The 22,417-nt window shown below is 36.2% G+C and overlaps 1 protein-coding gene across 1 annotated transcript in view; it reads right to left on the minus strand.

Moving 5' to 3' along the window:
- Positions 1-22,417, minus strand: part of FCHO2 (FCH domain only 2) — a gene marked incomplete at its 3' end in the record, with an annotated part of 69,981 nt that overhangs the window by 25,357 nt on the left and 22,207 nt on the right. Inside the window, exons 8-12 of the mRNA XM_009070432.1 lie at positions 14,820-14,864; positions 13,021-13,093; positions 9,978-10,002; positions 2,843-2,897; positions 167-345 (exon numbers count right to left, since the gene is read on the minus strand). Coding sequence (XP_009068680.1) covers positions 167-345; positions 2,843-2,897; positions 9,978-10,002; positions 13,021-13,093; positions 14,820-14,864 — 377 coding nt within the window. The remainder of the gene's footprint in view (positions 1-166; positions 346-2,842; positions 2,898-9,977; positions 10,003-13,020; positions 13,094-14,819; positions 14,865-22,417) is intronic.

Genomic DNA, 22,417 nt, shown 5'->3' on the forward strand with positions numbered 1-22,417 from the left:
GAAGTACTTAATGTTATAATGCAATAAAGTGTACCAAAGATAAGCTAGTGCACAAGAAAAAAGACTCGCAATCTAGAATAAATTCTGAACAGTAAAATACGTGTTTACACTACAGATTCTTTACCACTTTTCTACACATTCAAAATACAAGGAAAAAATAACTTACAGATATTGCTGGAGAAAGAGTGATGTTCCCAATGGATACTTTTAGCTCATCCAAGGAAGGCATAGTATATTGAGAGCTGTTATTTGGCTGGACAGGTTTTATTTCTATATGGAACCTCCTGGGTTCATCATCTTCAGAGTCAGAATCACTGGATGAATAGAAATGATTCTCTTTGGCATGTTTTTCTCAGTTAAGGTGGAAATATTTCACATTCATCTGCCTAATCTACCCCATAATTATGATCCATAAAACGCTCATATTAAGTGACCTCTTGTGTGCTTTATACAGACACTTCACATACACCCATGGTCCAAAATTCACCACTCAGAGTTAAAATTTAGGGGGTTTATTCCATTGGTCTTCATAACGATGATTCTGTTCAGAAAGGTATGATGTCATGCAACTGAACAATGGGCAGCATCTGTCATATCACTGAGCAACTGCATCTTTGAAAGCATCAGGTTAAATTAAAGATTTGAGAGCAGCAACACTCCTGCATGTTGAATTTGCAATTTCAAGACTCAACTAGGGATTCTAACAGATGCATGAAAAGTGTAGAAATCCTATAAACCAAGTGAAGGAAAGCCCTAGCCTTCTTAATAAGGGGTGAAATACCCATGGTACCTGCACCTAATACTAACATTGGAGGAAACAGCAGCAGCCACCACTATTGCTCCTTTTGCAGCGTGGCACTGAAAATTTTGCAAGTTAAACAGAAGGCTGCACAGTCAGGTGAACAATGTCAGCTGCCCAGAGCACTGTGATTGGAAATAAAGGAATCACAGTGACAGCTCAGTCCTCAAAATAATGAAAATATAATCTTGGCTCTTTACATGCACAGGAGCTGCACTGAAGTAAAGCTCTGAAAGGCCTATACTGAGTTGTAAAAAATACCTTTTTTTTTGTCATGAATAGATTTGAAAATTTTCCTCTTTTCCTATACTGTGACATAAAAAGTTTTGTACAACATGAGGGAACATAAATATTCTATATGCTGCTTCTGTTATTTTTACTTGAAAATATGCCAGGCATTTGCATTAAATTCCTTCAAACTATTCACTAACAAAGATTTAAACCTGAACCTTAGAGACATTCCTAATCAATTTCATCTGAAAGGATCTGAAAGGTGAAGCAACGAAAAAGCCAAATCTTTTCATCTTACAGCCTGTTCACTCAAAATGGAGCATATCTAGACAAGAAAGTTTCAAAAACAAGTCATTTTAATTCCATCAAAAGATCTCTTGTCTTGAAAGTTATCACTGAGCTTCAAGATTCATATCCTACAAATCAGGAATCTCTTGTAAAGTGTTTTTCCAGCACAGACTTAAGTCAGACTTACCAAGACTGACTGTCATTAAAGTAAAATAATGTTATCCAATAAATTATTTCAAGAGTTCCCCATCAATAGAATAAATATCCACTCCTGGAGGCTAAGGGAAGAAAGGAGGAAGGAAACTGATGGCTTCCTCAATCTGGCCAAGATTTTCAGAAGCTGAAGTACTGCCTGGGCTGCAGGGACTGCAAATCATTGATCTTTCTCACTGAATGGGTGCCTCTGCTCTTGTTTCACAACAACAACAAAACATCATATAGAAAAGAATGCCCAGAAGAATCATTTACAAAGCATGAATATTGTTCACTTTTCTCTCCCTTTCATCAATATATGCACAGCATGAAATAATGCTCCTCTCAGAACTAGATAAAAGTCTGTCACTTTTACATCAATTTTGCACATAGGAGATAACACCAACTGCTTTCATCACTACAGGAATCTTCACTGTGGTGGGACTGAGAGGCCCATGAAGTTGATCTCAAATTTGATGAAAACATAAGCTATGATGATGGATTGGCCCACTGTAGTGGACTGCTAATTGCTTAAACATTTTTTTCCAGTTTAAGGTAGTTGCACAGCCTAAGTTTACCTTTTATCTGCAGTACTCAGAAAATTCAGTGAATACATTTCCAAAAATTAGCTATCTTGCTGTTAGGCTTACTGAGATCTACAGTAATGACTCCTAGCTCTTAAGTGGAGCTTTCCTCTATTTTTGACGGTAAGGGAAAAAAGTGGACGAGAATTTTTCCTTCAAAGGAAGAGCAGTGAAAAATCGCAAGCATCCAAAAAGATGACTCATAGCAAAAATCTATTCCATATATGAAAGCTATTATTAAAAAGACAATAAAAGCTAAAACCACTGATTGGAAACAGCATGTGGTATAATGACTTTAATAAGTAACAGAAATTCTATTTCTTCATAGCTTAAGCTCCCAATCATTCTAATGGTGGTATAAAAATATGGGAGGGTACAGGCATGGAGCAGATAACCACTTCACATGCCTTAAAAGGTTTACACTCTTTATGAACTCTGGGACCTTTTCAAGGAGAAAGATCTGCATGGTCACGTTAAAGCTTCTGTTCTGGCTTTTTATTTAGTTGTTTTTTTTTACTGTCCCTTTAAAGTTCCCAAGACATCTGATCTAATCTTAAACATTTGGCCACACACAACATTTAAACCAGACAAAATTCAGTACATTTTGCAAGAGCTGTGAATGTAAGAATATAGGGTTGCAACCCAAGTATAACATCTTCCTTTACTTAACACTTTAATCAGTACTTCCTCCCTCCAAAGAACTGTAGTAACATCAAGTAACTTGGTACAAAAACAGTGAAAAGGATATCCTGTGTTGCTTCTGGTTTAATGCTGTATCCTTCATCATCCACATCAGGAAAGCTCTAAAAACAGCAACAAAAATCATGCTATTAGACAAATAACCTATAAAAACATGTCGTTCTTACATCAGACTGAATTTTATATCGATGACAAAATTTGAGTATGACAATTCGTTAAAGCAGTTTTTATTCAACATTATTAGTTACTTCAAGTCATCATCTGTAGCTCAGAAGTAGTGTGACAAGATACCTCAGCAACAGAAAACCACAAAACAAACTCCAAATTTCCTATGAAAACCGGTGAGCTTGAATGCAACTGCATTTACTGATCAAAAACCTCAGAATTAACAGAAGTATTTTAGCTTTAATACTGAGTGTTAAATAAGTCTACAATTCTCTTAGTCCTGAATATTTTCCCAATTTCTGCTTATAGTTCTCTCACCTAGGAACTTCAGACTAGTTCCATTTTTCAGTTCTGTCAGGCAATTAAATATAAGCTATATTTAGAAAGGGAATTTTGTTAAGATAATTCAGAATGCTTAGCTAAACATTTAGTTTCATTAAAGAAACTTTGGGGCAGAGAGAAAGAAGTCTCTAAGATAACCTAAATTTTAAAAATGTGCAAAACCCCACATTCATGTATGTTTTATATACAGGATAAAACTGGATACACAGATACTTTCCCTGTTCAGAGCAGAGAAGTCCACTCATGACTTTGTATGCACAGTTAGCATATGTGACCTGCTTAATGTCTCATTAAGATTATTACAAAAACACCCACGATGGAGGTGCCTTCAAAATGTGGTGGTTTCAGCAGTTATAAATATCTTCTAAAAATGAGAATATTAATATGTATTTTACAAAAAAAGTAATCTATTCTAGTGCAGCAGTTTATTCTGCCAGAGAACAGGTACTGAGGGACAGTCTGACTAACAGATATGTACACATACAGTATGGCCAAAATGTACCTTGTTGTTAGAAGTCACAAGGTATAACAAACTGATTTACACTAGAGATTTCAAAGCAGACAAGGAAGGAACCACATGACTTCAGCTAAAATTTGAAGCCAAGTTTGAAGAGAATATCTCTGAAGAGCTTTTGAAGTGCAGAAGACAAACACCTAAATGTAGTTATCCCTGCATTTCTTTTAGAGATATCACAAATGGGATCGTTGATATTTTACTGAGAAAGATTCTCCCTATGTTTAGCACTTCTGAATTAAATGGAATTAATTTAAACATAGCACAAACTTTCTGCTAAAAAGAGTAGGAAACACAGTCCTTGTACAGATGCAATGCTGCAACAAATTAAGTACCACAACAAACTAAGGCCAAAATAAAACATTTAAGCTCCAGCCTTAAAATATGGAAAATATAGATGCAGTTTCTCTAAATGCTTGTAAGATCCAGACTTCACTGCTATTTGATTGACAAACTAGAAAAAAAAAAAGAAAAAGTCATAAGAGTATGATCACACGGTCCAGTACTTTAGCTCTACTTGCTCAAATCAGGGTTCTTAGCTACGCTTGACCTCAGGCTGACCTTGTTTATATACCAAAAAATACTAATGAAAGTTGACATCAAAGTAAACAGGACAAAAATACATAGCTGGAGGGTATGTATATTTTCCTATAATACTAAAACTTCTGAATTCTGAAATTATTTTGTCTTCACACTGGGTGATTTTCAATAGATCAGAACCATTCATGGTTAAGATGAATTGAAAACCAACAAAAATCTTTAGGTATACAACATTTAGATTTTCTTCCAGCTGGGCCACATATGTAAAGGATATTATTACTGGGCACAAACAGCATGCCTAACATAGCTGGCAAATCTGACTGTTTTGATATAAAAATGTGAGAGAACTTTGTTTGTAGATGTTATTTTTATTGCATTACTTTTAATTTACTGAATAATCTCTAGAATCAAGACCATAGAATCCACTAAAATCTTACAGTATTTACTTTCTTTCTTATTATTTTCATGTTAGCTATTTCTGGTCTTGCAAAGGTACTCAAATCATCTACTCCTCAGCAATGGCCCTTTACCATGCAGTCTGTTTTCATAACTTCATTAAAAAATGTCACATTTAGTATGTACATAGCACAGGTGGATAATTTACAGCTTAAGCTCTGAACACAGGAATAGAAAAATTCCTTGCTGCTTTCTCAGCAGGCCTACATTATCACTTTTTCCCTAACCCTGTGCAGAAAACTTAATTTGTCATTTTTTCTATAGCTAAAATTTAAATAAAGTTATTTAAAACATCTGACCCTACACAGTGTATACAGAGTCAGAAACCATCTGCTATGGATTTACAGCTTTGTCAATGACTCAGATTGATCTTGTACCAATTTATGATCATTCTTAAAACACCTGCTTCAATTAATGAGATAGTGAATATAAATTTCTGTGTAAACCAATAGAAGAAATACTTAATGTACCTTTGTAGAGACAAATTATGTCACATACACTCAAAATCTTGCAAGTTAAGTAGTAATTTCAAAATCCTGTTTTCAGTATTTTGAATGGTTGAACAGGTGAATGATTCTGCTTTCTGAAACATCAGAAATTTATTTACACATCTACATTTGGTAACAGTGGCAGAGTACACAGCATCTCGAGACAGACACATTCATTAATCTGATGTTAATTGGAGGCATTTACATCTTGACTAATATTTACTCCCTTTTCCATGCTCCTACAGCTACAGAACTACGTATTATGTCATGAAAAATAGTGTGTCTTAAGTATCAGGCACACAGTACAGACAGGACCTAATTTGCCTGCTATGCTGATCAGAGGTAAAATCAACGATCTTACATACATGTGTCACTTCTGAACTTCAACACACAAGATGATGATCTGTGCAAACTTCGGTCTCTGGTCAGAAGTAGTTGTTAATATGTTGGGGATGAGGGTCTGGTTTAGCTCCCTACACAAACATGTATAGTAGTCTTTGCAGTAAAAATTAAAAAGAGCTCAATATGTGTCTGAATTTAACTCTGCAGAAGTAACAGGAAAGGTCAACTTCCAGGAACATTTCACATTCTCTGAGGTTCTGTTAAGCAATTAAATATGTAGCTATAAAACCCACAGAGTTTTTCCTGTGTTTTCAGGTGTAATACAGCACATTAATTGAGGTCTTATATTGCTTTAAACATACACTAAAACCTTAGGTCTCATAACTCTGCCTTAGTATGTTCTATGAGCTTTCTGGGGTGAATAATTTTTCAAAGAAATAAAACAAAACTGCCTATACAACAAGCTTGAGGACTAAGCATTCTATTGACACAACATATTTTTTTAGTTTTGGTGAATTCTTTCTTTCAGTTTCCTTTCTCTGTCCCATCTGTCATCCAAAAGCAATGGAAGAAGGCCCACCATTCCCATGTTATTAGCATCTCTGGGCTTCATATGGAGAGGAACACACAGAGCATACTTGAGTCTTGCTATTTCATTTGGCCCTTTTTCCACCACCCTAGTGCTACTTATAGGCTGGTCATCAGTCAAGAAGCAAAGAACCTTCCCTACTCTTCAGCTTGATTTCTCTCTATTTTCTCTTCTCCTGGGATAACTAGAGTGGTATGAGAGCTCTTTAACAAGTTTCCCTGAGGTTATGCTTCAAGATGCAGCACAGTTGAACAGCACATTCCTTGTTTTTTCTGCCAGAACTCAACTGACTACCTGTAATCCAGATGAGGACTGAAGCAGACTCAAAGTAAGCAACTGAAGCTCATAGGCTGCAACAAGAGAACAAAAAGCATCTCCACTTTTGACATATTTGAGATGTAAATTTGACTCAGGCATATCTTTAGGTTAAGACAGAGACATATTATTGGCTTCCTCTCCTTAGGGTGCCTATTAACCCAAAAGACACAGAGGAAGAGAGTAGCCAGTCAGTTTCTTCCATTGTTAGAAATGCAGAAAGAAAGAAAAACAGGTATTCAAAGCGCCCCTGCCTTGTGCTGTGACTAGAAAGCCTCATACCCTGCTTCAATGGTAGCTACTCAAAACATGCCAGAACTAAACATTACAAAATGCAGAAACATTTGAATATTAGGTTGCACTTGTGTTTCACTTATTAGAGTATGGTGGTTCCAAATATAACCAGTCCTCAGCAATAAAATGGTCTATAATTCTATACAACTGTAATTATGCTAGAATCACGCAAAGAGGTTAATGAAAAGTTTTAGATGCCTCGATATGTGTTTGCATTTCAGTTTCCCAGGAAAAGAACTTTCAGCATTATGTTCTGTGCATCTGTGACTCCCTTCTTAATTACTCTTGAACTTACTGGACAATTTCAAATGGATTTGACAGACAGAACAGAGGACTCAAAGATAATTACATTACTACAGTCTTCATGAAAATAGGCAGTCAAGTAGAAGGAGATCTGCAAGTATCCCAGCCAAGAGAAGGGCTGCAGTCCCAATTCAGATCTTACTGGGGACAAGTGGAACGTTGTAGAAGCTTCCCCAAAATAAAAGTTTCTATTAGGGCTCCCATTTTCCTACAGACCTTCCCTAGAGACATGGCAAACCCATGGGAAAAAAGACAATTAGTTTGGGTTTTAGAAAAACTTTCTAGGCAAAAACCTCATACATAGGCAAACATCAGTTGCTATCTCTTTTAGTGTACACACCGTTAACTTTCTACTTGTCTTAATTACCAAAGCTTAGCTTAATGGAAGTTACATGTGTAGAGTGACATATAACAAGACAGGAATTTTAAATCTCATGAGATCCTGTCACCTATATTTACATAGAGACTGCTCATTGAAGTGGTCAACCTTTTTAACAAATACCAGCCTCAGTCCACAACTGTCTTAATACTCCATGAGCACATGAAATCCTTTTACAGAGGCTAAAATAATACTTCTACGAATTAACATTTTATTCATTTATTTTCCGATATATAATCTGGCAGCTACGTGAATGATGCACATGGGCAGATGGCTTGCCCCAGATAAAGCTGAGCATTTCCATTTACGGACAAAAGACATTTTTTAGGACTATCTCACTGGTTTGTTTTTTTGGAAACAGACACTACAAGTTTGAACACACTGCATAACACGTTTTGGAGTAGTAAGAAGGCCTTAATGGTGCTGACTACACACTGTATGTCCAAAGATCCACAGCAGCATATAGAACTGGTAGATAAAGTATTGAAGTCAGTTCCCACTGGATTCTTTTAAAATTTCAGTGTATTTACCTCAGTGCTCATAGTTATAAATAATTGTAGAGTTGCTATCTCTTACATTCCTTTCACAGAACCAAAATTCTTGGCAAATAAACAAAAGTTACCTTTTAAAAAAAAGATAATTTTAATCATATATAAGCCAGACAGGTTTTCTATGAGTAGCTAAAACTGTCCAAAATCGTAAATGGGACATCTTAAGTTGAATTTCCTGAGGTCTGGTCCTCAGCATTTGCTAGCAATCAAACACAAATTATAATTGTTTAATTTTTTGCCCCCATAATATATTCCTGAATTCAATTTCTTGAAATGTGTAATTTGTTGTAAAGACTCACACAAAACAAATCCTCTTAGAGATAACAATATGGGTGAGTATATCTGTTTAGATCAGGTTTGAAAAATAAAACAGAAAGGGAATCTAAAAGTAAAAGTAAAGAAAAATGAAAAACATTTGAAATGAGACTTTCCAGAGAAGGACTCAATCCTTAAAATATAAAAGCACTCTGAGGAGGTTGTTTGTAAGGGGTGAGATGAGTCTCACATGTGATGTGCTGCACCATTTTTCACAAGAGTGACAGTAATGGCTTCTGCTATTAAAGCATTCTATCACCATTCAGAAAGTGGCAAATGTGTCTTGTGAAAAGCAAGAAGAAATGATAAACCAAATTTTAAATTCCAAATGCAGTCAAAAAATGCTGGACAGAAAAAAAAAAGGGGAAAATGCAACAGAAGTATCAGGTTTTGTTGTTAGAGACTATGAAAAATAAGGCCTTTTTTCTTAAAGCAAATATAAAATACATCTAGACAGAACAATTAACTTTGATGATCACATGGTGTGCCTCATGCAACCAGAAAGAATGTCAAACACATTTATAGTTGAATTTTTTGGAACTGATTATTTAAAAAAACAAACAAGGAGACCAAAATACGCAAGAAGAAAATAAACACTGCAAGTCAAACCCAGTTGTGGTTCACTCCAGTGACTCAACCTGAACTGTCAAGTGATATTATTCAAAAGTCTGAAAATTTTAAGAATAATTCTAAAGTTACTTTAAGTGCATGCAGGAAAAGAAATTTCAAGTTTCTCAAAAGTTTTAATATTAGGTACTAAGACTCCCAGTTATTAAATACAAAGAAGAAAATCTACAAAATGGGTGAACTTGTAAACTTAAATTGTTTAATATAATTGGCACCTAAATCTATGAACTGAAAACCAAATTAGTCTACAGAAAATCACTAAAATTATTCTGCAAATTTTTCTCTAACTATAGGGAGCTACAATCTCTGTTACATATAAATTCAAGAGAACATACAAGTTTATTTAAAAATAAAAGAATGCCTTTTAATGATATGATAAAAATCATTAGCATACTAATTGATTTGCAACTGTCACTTATTTGAATGGAATTAAAAAATTGTAAGACATATCACAGGTCAAACTAACAGCAATGAAAAACAGACCTTTAATAAAGAGCATCTAGAGGAACTGCATTTAAAGCTTTATTTTGAAAGGGTATTCCTACACTATACTGCCAGGGGTAAAGCAGAATCACATCAATACTAGAAGGATTTCTCAAAGGAAACAGTAGTGAGCAGAGGAATACGATGATACAAAGTTGGGTCCACAATAAACTTTTCTTACTTAGAATCTATTTGCCAAGGAATTTAAACTATTAACTTGAAAAATAAAGTGCAAATACTTGCAGTAAAAACACCTTGCTTAAAACCTAAAATTGTTAGGGAACATAAATGTATTACTGACACTTTTCTGTATATACTCCTGAGGATTACGTACTGAGCAAAATTAACACTTCAAGTATGCCATGAAAATAGTAAATCCTCTATAGATAAATAATGCATTGCAGGAATTGTTTGTAAGATAATATTATCAAGTCTCATGAAACTTAACATATGCATTTATTTTGGAAATAAGTCTACTTACAACTGAGTCTGCATCTGGACACTCCCTGTTAAAAAAAAAACAAAATCAAGAAAATTTGCAATTATAAAATACACAAATTATTTTATTCATACAGTTTTGGCACCTCCTTTAATTTTTTCAATCAATTTGAGATGGTGCATTTGACCCTTTTGCCTCTCAGACTCTTGAAATTTTTGCTTTCAATGATCCACATTCAACGGAAAGAGATTTAAATAACAGCTGACAGTTTATGCTCAAAACGCTGCAGAACACCTCAAAAGAAATGCTGAAAAAGCAAAGTCATATTGTAGGGGAAAAAAAAGGAATTAAAAAAATAATCAAGGAAAATGAGGACTACCGTGCTGTATTCTGAACAAATATACTTTAAGATTCAGGACTCTGTGGTTGATGTGTGCAATAAGTAGAAGTCACCAATCCTAATGCAAAACATTTTGGATAATAACCAGGTCCCAAAGACATTAAGACTATTCTTAGAGGAATCCAGAGCTTCCTCTTTTAGAGTTTCATTCTTAATTAGTTTGTCAAGCACAGATGCAGTCAAGTACTAGAAGAAGTTGAAAAAATAAATAAGCACCTTACTAATAAGCACTTTCAAAAATATCTAAAAGTCATCTGCAGAAAGGGAGTGATTACAAGCACATTGTTCACGTGTCACATTTTTCCACTGTAACTTCAATTTAAGTATTTGAAATAATGAATGACATTGATTCTCTCTGATGTCTTCAAAAAGCAATCACATTTAGAGAGTGTGGGAATACTTGAGTAGCACACAAGTCCTCTCTAATTTGCATCCTGACAAATAAAGCTTTAAGTGGATTCACATCACCACACTAAACATTCTAACACGCACTTACAGAATAAAGAAGGTAGGGGAAAAAAAACCCCAAATTTACTGCTGTCTAAAATACCTTCTATGAAAAGCTAAATTGATTAAATGTTAAAAATGAAGTTTTTACTACAATGCCTGTAAAAACAGGTATAAAAACTTGCTAACATGGAAACATTAACATGAAATTCAGTACAGCTTGTCAAGGAACTGACAGTGAGAATAAGACTCCTATCTCCTCTCAAAGGCCTCACACAAAAGAGGACATATGTTTCTAGTTGATTTACATCTTATCTCCCTCAGCTGGCCAAACTGAATCCACAGCAATAGAAGTATTTTTGAAGCTGTTTTACCATTTGAAGAGAAAAATATCAGACTTCTCTCAAGAGATGTGGTTTCAAAAAGTGTCTATACTGAAACAATACAGACTGAAGTCCAGAAAAGTTGAGAAATGTGAAATGTGAAGCAAAGGAATGAAAGCAATTCAGCCCACAGTAAAGGTTTTCAAAATCAGCAAGCTAACAGATCTCAAACAGAAACAGCAGATCCAGTATCATTCAGAGGAACACCACCAGCATCTCCCAGGATCCATTCTCTACATACAAAGAAAACTCACTAGTTTGCAACTGTTGGTGAGGTGGAAAATGAGGACATCAGGTGTTAGACAGAAGTACTTCCAAATCACTGGGTACATGACTGTTCTTTTAAGATTCAAGAACTAGCTCATGTTTCTAGCATAATGTAGCATTTCAGCAAATGGGGATTTTAGAAGGGAATTTAAAGATTGTAGACAAAAATATAAAACAACCAGATCATGCAAAGTTTGGCTAAACTGTATAGCAATATGTAACAGAATGTGCTGTGTATGGTATTTCCCTGTGTAAAACCATTACTAGGCACACCATCACTCTAGGTGCCAACAGTTTAAAAACTGTCTGGATAAACTGAAAAGCCTACTAACCATGAGAGTTTTTCTAGATGTGGAAAGCCTGTCCTACACAAACTAAACAAGCTCACAGACTAATAAAACTAGAGACTAAGAAAGGAGTTGACCTCTCTGTGCAGAGAGGTTGCAGATGACAGTTTTATCATGTGCTGTCTGCAACAGAATCATCAGTTGAAGATGAAATCAGATAAAATTTAGACTAGTAATCACATTTTTAAAAGAGATCATAAAAAAGTATTAGGATGTTTTACGTAAGCACGTGATAAATCCTCTGCTATTTGAGATATTCTAGTTCATTTACAAGTTATGGAATCTCTCCAAAAACCTATGGCACGTGCTACATAGGAGATTCATCACACTTTTTTCTTTCTGACCTCAGAATCTAATGATTCTTTTAGAGTGTGTAAATATAGAAAAAAAATTACTATTAGCACCTGCTGTTCTTGGGTCACGAATTTTTCAGCATTATGTTAAATGAAGGCTGGTACAATACTTTTTAAAAGCAATTTTAAAATGTATATATGAAGATGTTGCCTTTAAGGATACTTCTGTATTGCTAGGCTTATAAAACTGTGAGCTATTTTCTGTCAAATTAAATATTTCCATTGAGAAAACACATGTAGGAATTATGGAAAAAAGAGTACATTGGAATAGAGTGACCATATACTAATACTAATTCACATATACTAATTCACACACTGTGACCAATCCCTCTCAGAACTGCTATTCAAACTTACTCTCTGGACAGTTTTAACCCCTGGAAGAAAGAATACATGCAAAGAAGATGGTAAAGGGTATCTCTGGGACATCAGTCCTGAGCTAGAGTGGTGGACTTTGAGAAGGGAGTGTGCTCATGATGCACTGCAAAAACATTCGAAGATTTTTCTGTTCTTTGATACTATATGCTAAAGTTCTTCTAACAGAGGAATAGCTGAATCTTCAGCTTTGCCAACACAAGCATGCAGTAGTTTTGCCATGTATGGAGCTATTTCATTACATTACCTACAATGCTCAAATGTAGAAGGGAAAACTACTTACCTATGCACTGGAAAGAATGAATCATGAGCAGACTACTACAAATACACTTAGGTTACTTGCTTAAAATCCTTCATTACAAAATTCATAAACAGTCATGGTATTTTTTTACTCATAGCATTACTTTAAGCTTCTGTCATAAACACGTATTTTTGGTCAAACATCAGATAATTTTTATCCCCATGCTTTCACTAGTTTTCATACAAGACAAAGATTCAAGACGGGAATATACTTACACAGATTCAGTGTCTTTTTCTTTTTTCATTATTCCTGATAAACCAAAAGGCTTCCTCTTCCGTGGTTTTATTCCTATGGAACAAATACTTTTCATTTAAAGATCAAGGAGATAAATGAATATTTAGCAATGTCAAACACAGGTGCATATGAATGCTGATATGTTTTAAATGCTGCCACAGGTGACACAAAAATTTAACAGTGGAGACAGGTATGAAGCCAAACTAAAGGAATATTATTCCCATTTGTTTGAAGTAACATCAGTTGAAAAAATTAGTTGAAACATGGTTCAACACAATAATAACCCAAATTCTTATAAAACTGATTTGCATCTCCAAGCTAGGTATGCAGACTGTGCTTTTTTTTAAGAGACAACTGGTGTTTTGACAGTTTTGCGGACTCTGCTCACAGAAACTCAACAGGAGCTATTGCTTCAGTTGATCCTGAATGGCCAATGCACTTGGAAGATAAACTGAACATTGCCTTCCCCAGCTACTGCAGCTCAACACCCTGCTGTTACTTCCCTGCCTGTTCCCAGCAGCTGCAAGCCCCTGTCTTTCCTCAAAAGTAGGATCTGCTAAAACAGAGACCATCTCTTGGTTTTCCAGCTGATGCTGAGTTCATGATTTCCCAGTGCTGTAGCTAGCTCTAAGACTGGTTCTCACTGAGGCTGGAATTGTGCCTCCCTGTTGTTTCTTCTCTGCTTTTAGCACTGAATACATGTAGCTACAGTACAGGAAAAAAAAAGTTTGATTTCATTCCCATTTCATGTACTAAAATTAAAATACATTTAAATATTCCATCAGACTTACTGTCACATCTGCTTCTCCATAATGTTTGCTGAAGCAAGGTAGACTGACAAACAAAATGACTAAGTGCAAGCATCTGATCCAACTAGTCCCCAGTTCTGATGCATGATGCTACTGACAGTATGCTTTTGAGCAGAATGCTGGAAATAATTTTGTTTCCAGAATTTAACAACTGACAATTCAAGCACATTATTATATTTCCCTTTATAGAAACACATTACACAGCACATAAGGAATCTCTCCACTCTTAGAAACTTTCAAGGTCCAATGGCTCAAAGCTTCTCAAATCAGGTAGCTGTAGAGTCAGTTATATACATTGAGGCACATGATTTGTTCCAAGATTATTTTTAAGTATCTGGGGTTTATTTTCTTCCTGTGACTTATGCAGCCCAAAACAATGGCAAATGGAGTATAAGAGTCATTTCTGGACATGGATCCTCTATGCTTCAGTCAAAGGAGATTTTAAGCCTCAGCTGCAATCTTGGCAACTTAATAAGTTTTTGGATGCTATAGTTACACTGTCAACTCCTCTGTCCCAAAAGTAAATACATACTCATGGACATAAAGCAGTTCTTAACCACTTAAAACAATCCCCTAAAGCAAAATAAGCTACACCAACAAAGAAGGACTTTGCAACCATAACACTACATTAGACTTGGTATAACTAACATGGTAACAATGGGAAGAGTCTGGTCCATGTTTTGATCCTTGTAAATTAAGTTAAAACACAGTCATAAGTAAATCAAATCCAAACCTCTGCAAAGACAGAGTCTTAGCTGAAGCATACTTGTCAGAAACACTCAAATTCTCTAACTGTGCATTCGTAAATGTTTCATAGGTCTTATTGTCACTGAAGTTTGTTTCTTCAAAAGGACAACTGATTTTTAGTCTACTGGAGCCCTTTAAAGTTATACCACTAAGTACCCTTCCTTCACAGTTCAGGTCCTTATCCACAGCATTCTCATGCAAATAGCTATGCCATGACAACTTACCTTCAACTGCACTGGATGTATTACATTCTTCGAAATCGATAGGACCTGAAAGAAATTACAATGAAGATCAACATTAGGTCAAATTGAATCTGTTCTAATGACTAGTAATATTTCCTGAAAATATGAGATAATCTAATTATAAATGCAGGTGGTAACTAAAAAGCACAGCTACCCTGGCAATGGCCAAAGAGATTGCAAAAGATAGTATCTGTGTAAGGATTTCAATTTATCTTCTTTCAGTGAACAAGAGATGTATAATGAAAAGGCAGAAAAGCACAGCTATATTCCTAATTTTCAGATTCACACTTTTGTTAACTCAGCACTGTTAGTTTTCTTTCCTTTCCACAGCCAATTACCTAGACAGTTAAAAATGACATGGAGAACTTCAAACACAGCAATAAACAAGATAAACTGTTTTTAAAAAATCATTAAAACTCAACAGGACTAAAAAAGAGCAGAGAACATTAGTTAAGTTCTATATCTAAATAAATTCTTTACATAACAGCTGACACAACTGACATTTCATAGTGAAATCCTATCCCTCATGCCTACAATCTGGCCAGGCCTAGAATTGATCTAACCTCACTATGAGCCATTTTAGAGAGCAAGTGTGCAAGAAAAAAGCCTGAATTTCAGTAGGACCTTGTTCAAGGGATGGCAGAATCATACCAGCACTTGTGGAAGAGCAAAGAAAACAGCGAGCACATGCAGGCAGGCACCTTTTCTTTCAGCCCATGTTTGAGCAGCTTGCAACTGTACCCGCAAAAGAAATATTTAGCATGCTAGCACTGTGACACAGGGTTTAATACTTACCTTTCTGTAATCATTTTGAGGGCATGCACACAAGTTTATATACAGACACATTACAGATAAGACAGAGGGAAAAACACTTCTAATGATTTTTTTTTAAAATAAAATGTGCTCAAGGTAGTGACTTATACTGATTGTAATTGAGACTGAGTCTGCAAAATCTTCCCAGTCAGTAAAAAAAGATCCGAGTGCTTGTAAAACTACAGCAGGATGAGAACCTGGGACTAGAACCCATGAAAAGCCTGATTACCATAATGCAATTGTTTGGCCTCCAAATGAAGCTGTTGAAAGCAGAATATCAAAACACAAATCTCAAATGGCAGCCTTAACAGCCCTCTAAATTTCAGTCACTCAATAATTTCAAATGCCAGTCTAGTTATTCAACATAACAGGACAAGATGTAAATGCCTAACAGCCCCTTCATTCTTCTAAACATTGTATCCCTCCTCCTTTGCTCTCCACTAAATTCACAGTAAACCAAAGTCAGCATGCTACGAAGATCAGCAAACCTGGGTATCTTGCAAAACAAAAAAAAGGGCACAAAAAAAATCCAAAAAAATGGATTTAGAAAACTGTACATGTCCACATCTACACACTGTTCTCATCAATATTTCATTTTAGAAATGTAAACTATTGTTCAAAATATATTAAGCAAGAAATTCAGGAAAATACCATGAAACAGAGAGTGAAGAACAAATCCATTAATTCTTCAGCACTACACTTCAGATAACACATTTTTCATCACTTTGATAATGATTCAACTACTTCTGATTCTTGCTGCTATACATATTCCCATTTGGCCACGAAAAAGTAAAAAGCCAGAAAGCCAAACCAAGCACAAACACCCTCAAAACAAAAGAAATAAATAATAAACAATTGAGATTTAAAAATATTCTTGGAGCAATAAAATCCTCAAGCTTTTTCAGAATTTCACCTTTTCCTTTACCCTTTCCAGCTACTACGACTGATTCCCAGACTTTTATGACTTTTACAATAGTGATTAAAATAAATATTCAAAGCTCAAGTATAACTCATCCTTATTTCATTTCAGATCAGTCTCTTTAGCTTTCACTTCTGAAATAAGCAGAAAGCAATGATTTTCTTTAACAACACATCCAAGTTCCTCTATTTCACCTATTACACTTGCCTTTGAAGGTGATTTTTACAGCTTGATAAACTTCTCATTTGAAGAACACAATCATCCTTAGTACAGAAAGGCACAGATATTGTGTGAACCACTTACAATTCAAAAACATCTTCCAATCCTAACTTACTTCTTCTGCTTAACTCCAATTTACATAGGGCCCTTCTTCCTTTGGAATACCAGAAGCTCCTGCCAGTGTCTGTCTTTAATGAATCCACAAACATTAAAAAACAAAGTTCAGCATTTTCCTCCTGTGCCCAAAGATATTTACTGGTTTTGTAAAATTTGTATTTAATCCCCAACCCACCCATATAACACATATGTTATATTATTTGCTTTCAGCAAAGACAAATTCATACAGTTTGCCCTTTTGAGTGGAGCAGAGTGAAATTTGTAGCAGGTTTTAATTTTCTTAGAGTTTTGTTCTGTAACTTCAGATCTCCAAACAGTTCTGCTTCCTATATGCCTGCCATAAAGAGCACCATGTTTTGCCTTGGGAGCAGTATTTTTAAATCAAAACAACATTACAGAAATAGACATTTTCTGTGGCACTCTATGGTGAACCAATTTAGAAAACAGGAGAGCTGTGATGAGTTTTCAGTAGCCTGCATAACAGCTGGAGTCTCCTGTAGACAGATATCTTTGTAGTCCAGCCAGAAGTGTGTGCTGTGACCACATCGTCCTCTGCTAGAACCAGCTGCAGTCTCCTAGGCAGCCAAGAGGCCTTAGGCACACATACTGCTATGGGACCACAGCATCAATGAGGAATTTGGGTGGTTTCTTTAGAAGTTTCCCTGCATTGCACACTGTCCTTGTGTATTCGTAAACAAAAGCATCTGCACTAGCACTGCAAAAACCCCCACAAACCAACTCAAAAATCTTTGTTCTCTGAAACACCACAACATCTATCTTTCTGATTCATCAGCTGCTATAGTCAAAAACTCCTAGTGGGCTGGCATTAATGGAGATTGCCAGGCAGGTGTAATATATAGATGCAACTCAAAGCATGCAAACTCATGTGCTGGTATCACAGTAACTTCTCTAACAGCTACACAAAGTTTTTAAGGTGGTACACTACCTCTATTGAGGCAGAAAACTTTTCTGAACAGACTTGAGCTCAATGATTGAAGAACAGACAAAGGCTTAACCCCAACCAGGATTTCAGCTTCAAATCTGGAAGATTATAATGGCCAAAACTTCTGAAGCAAGTAAACAGGTTCACTCTTTGTTGCAACATCCAAAGAAAGAAAAGCAATTGCTTCACATTTAAGAAGTAGAGCTGATATTGGGACTGAAGTAATTTTCTGAAACAGTCTCTAGATTCTCTGCCACACTGGTAGCCCAAAGCACTGAAAAGAACATCTAAATAGATGTTGCCATACTGCAATGGTGGTGATAATGCTGATAATACTGCTGTTCTCAGTACTTCAGTCAAACACTGAAACACCCTTTACTCTTTTTCTCATGACAAGACAACAGTGTGAACTGAGAAGGAGGCATATTGTCAGGCATTCGCATTAACACAAAAGCAAATAGTAAAACTAAAGCAGCACTGTAAATACAAAAAGGACATTTTAAGACAGAGTAAGTAAAAAGTTATAGCTGAGATCTAGTCCAACCCTTGCAGAAGTCTCCGTTTTAATACTCTGTTGCATGGATAGTTCTAGGCTCAAGATAGCTTTTAAAGTCTAATCTGCCTGTTGTTACATTGATCCATGCATTGGAAACTATGGCTTAAACACCTCAAACACCTCTACATAGACTTGAATGTATTTGATACTGTACACATGCAGAACAGAAAAAAAAGAATAAATACAGTGCATAAATGAAGGTTAGCCTTAATAGCAGAAACAGATCTGAGTATCTAGCAGGACTTCAGTCACTCAGAATACATAAGAATCAGGATGCTAATGAGAACTTATTATTCTGCAAAGGGAGCAGACAGCAAAGTTCAACAAGCACCTCTAACTCTGTAAATATTCCCACCAAGCATGACGCCCTAAAGCATTTTCCAAGGCAAGCTGCACTGAGGTTTTGAACGCTCACAGCATTCTACCAGCTGGGACAGATAAGGACACGAAGAAAAGGCAAATGGATGATGGTTTCACAAACACATAGAGGCAGACAGCTGCTATTTGACAAGAGACTGAATCAAATACATCAGGACTGGGTCAGTTCTTAGGCTCTTGAAAATAAGGGTGATTTAGTTTGCTGAAGAGAAAAAGCAAAAGATAATTTGAATAAATGGAAAACTTTTGTTTTAATTAATCTCATAACTTACAATAAGTGACACTGGCATAAATGAAACACCAGTGAGTTTGCAGCTGGGGATGCATCTCCTAGACTGTTCAGTAACCACATGTACTGTTCTCTTGTTACAAGTGGCATGTGAGTACATGGGCTTGCATGCCACTAAAGGCAAAGTATATGGCTAGTAGTAAGGAGATACTGATCTTAGTGAAAGACGAATGAAGAAGCTGTAATTGCACTGTAAATTTTATTACAGTACCTCTACATATTTAGCCAACATCTATGGGAACAGTATTTTCAGAGTATACATAAGGCAACTACAAAAAAGAGTTTAGAAATAACAATCTTACACCTGCTACTTAATTTATCTACAAAGTGACACTAATTGTCTTGAAGACAGTCAAAAAAGAGGCAATTACAAAATCTCTCTCCACAAAACCCAGATATAGGTTTTCCAGCCTCTCTGTTTAACTCTCACACAAAACCTCTGTGAGTTAGACATTGGGAGAATGTTTTGTTAAGGTCAAAATGATAAAATAATTTGCACTTCCCTCAAAAGAGAAGGAAAAAAAGGTTTTACTGTCTGGATTCTTAAATAAACAAGTCAAATACAAAAGTCAACTACTATTACTAGGAAAGAAAACATAATATTATGTCATACCCTGAAAAAGTGCCCCCAGTAAGTATATCAATGAACTGGAAAATCCTGCAGAGCTAAAAAGGTAAACAAATCAAGAAGTCAGCAAATCAAATAAAAACTGCTTCATATTTGCATCTGCTTTTGAAAACTGTGTCCTTTCTGATTTTAGAGGAGTATGCATGGCAGAATGAAATGTTATCCCACCCAAGCATATATTGGTATTAACTGCATTTAATTTTCAGTAACTGGAAACATTTAGAACACTAAAACAAACCCCAAAACTGCCTTCCCTGCAGCCTGAGGAATCAGTTTACACACATGCATGCAAGCACATAAACATTAACATATCTATTTCAAGCAAGAGCTTTAAAAAAAAAACCTCCATAAATCTGTACCTGTAGTTACAAACACAATAACAAACCATATTCTTGTTTTCGATAAAAACAAAAGTTTGTCTCTGAGTGTTAATCATGCATGAAAGGAGGACAATTTTTTTTTAAACTGCATATGCTTCACATGCTGCTTCAAATGGCAAAGCTTTGCGTGCCTGGCTCAGTGCCAGTTGACAGCTCAGCTGGATATCAATGCACATTCTGACCCCCCTTGCAGCGTGTCACTTCTGAATTGTTTCCGCAGTAGAAAGTTTATTCAACCTCTCTCTCAAATTCAGTGGACCGACCATCATTCTGCTATTTAATCATAGCAGAACAGGTTATTTTTCTGACAGCACTAAAGCCAGACAGCAATTCCTAATGAACAGCTTGATACAAGTGGAATTTCGACTGTTTTAGCCTCAATTAATTCTGCTGTCAAAACAAATGACTGCTTTTAGTGTTTAGATGTCAAGCTGCATCACAAAGGTCAATTTTGTATGTACACAAACATATAAGCAATCTTTCTCTTGCTATCATCTGATCCTGTGACATGTTTAGCAAAAAATTTCAAGCTTTCAAATTCAGAAGCCAGGAAGCCAAAATATATTTTCTCAACATTCTTGTTTCTAGCACTGGCTTCTCAATTTTATTGCCTATCCAAAGTTGAGAAGTGACTTTACAAAAAGGGAAATTTTATTTTTCCCTAGAAAAGGACTTCTTATTTTAGATTTAAAAAGGAAGAAACAAAGTCAAATTCAAGTGTATCTTATTGTAGGAATGCAGACTAAAGATGAATGGCTGCTATCTTTGAGGTAAATAACATACATGTGCTGTATTTATCGGGCTAGTACCACACTGCCACAAGCAACTGTTAGTTTGTGAATTCAGTCAGCTCTACTTTGCCAAAAAGAGGTTAAGGGACAGAAACTAAAACTGGCCTGTTAATAGGTCAGTCTGAGGGAAAACTCTGAAATAATACTGGTAAAACCAAATCCTTTAATCTAATTCTACAAATACACAGGTCCACCACAACAATCACTGAATTTCTGACTACTCTTTGTCACATCCTCAGGATTATCTATCAGCCTAACTGATATATAGCTTCTAGAGATGCTGAAGGCTTGGCCAAATCTTCCTCTTTAAAAAATAAAGATGTTGAAACAAGAAAATTATAGCATGGTGATGGTATACATTTTGAAGAAAAAAAAAAGTAGAGGTGATCAGTACTAACATATGCAGCAGTTCCAAGGAAGTTTTTGTTCTAGATGAAGATATTAACATAAGAGTAGAGCATCTACTAAACAAGCAGTCAATTCTAACCCTGACTCTGTTACCAGGCTTCCAGCCCTACACCCAGTTCATTGGATCAAAAGAAATAGCCATCTCAGGCTTTTCTAGTAACCTGGGCACAAGCTCTGTGAATACAGCAAGTACACTATACTCAAGAGGTTCCATGTGGCTTACAGAGCAAAAACAAAGCAGAAATGGATCATGACCTGATGTGCTCATTTTGACTGAGGCAGAGGAAATTTTCTTCACAGTTGCTCGTATGGGGCTGTATTCTGGATTTGTGCTGAACACAAATAATAGAGATGTTTTTGTTACTGCTGAGCAGAGCTCACACAGAGCCAAGGCCTTTGCTGCTTTTTATACTGCCACACTAGCAAGGAAGTTGGGGGTGCATAGGAGGTTGGCAGGAGACACAGCTGGGACAGGGGACCCAACCTGACCAAAGGGATACTCTATATCACATGGCATCATGTTCAGTGTGTGAAGTGGGGGGCGGAAGGAAGGGACGATGTTTGGAGTGATGGTGTTTCTCTTCCCAAGGAACCGTTACACATGATGGGCCCTGCTCTCCTGGAGATGGCTGAACACCTCCTGCCTGTGGGAAGCACTGAATTAACTCCTTGTTTTGCTTGGCTTGTCTGCATCGCTTTTGCTTGAGCTGTCTTTGTCTCAATCCATGAGTTTTCTAGCTTTTAGCCTTCTGATTCTCTCCCTGATTCTGCAGGTGGGGAGTGAGTGAGCAGCTGTGTGGGACACAACTGCTGCTGGGGTTACATGACAGTATTTTTTGCCCAATGTGAGGCACGAAGGGTTCAAGGTAACAACAGATTTGACTGAAATTTGCTAGACTTAATTTGTAGCTGTTAGTTTTAGTGCAGTTTAGCTAGTGATGAAGAGGCTCCTGTGCTTGCCAATGGGCTTGCTTTTTGTTTTCCTGACTACATATTAAGAGTCTAGTACTTCTTAGTGGTCACTTTTTGCTTTTGCTGCTTGCTGTACTGCTTATCACCTTACTGTTTTGTGCCTGGAAACTTTTCGATAACAGCCACGAGGATGTGGCTGGGGGGGCAGAGGGGCCGGGCATTGCTGC

The sequence above is a fragment of the Acanthisitta chloris genome, unplaced genomic scaffold (genome assembly GCF_000695815.1).
Source record: "Acanthisitta chloris isolate BGI_N310 unplaced genomic scaffold, ASM69581v1 scaffold3502, whole genome shotgun sequence".
Lineage (NCBI taxonomy): Eukaryota > Metazoa > Chordata > Aves > Passeriformes > Acanthisittidae > Acanthisitta > Acanthisitta chloris.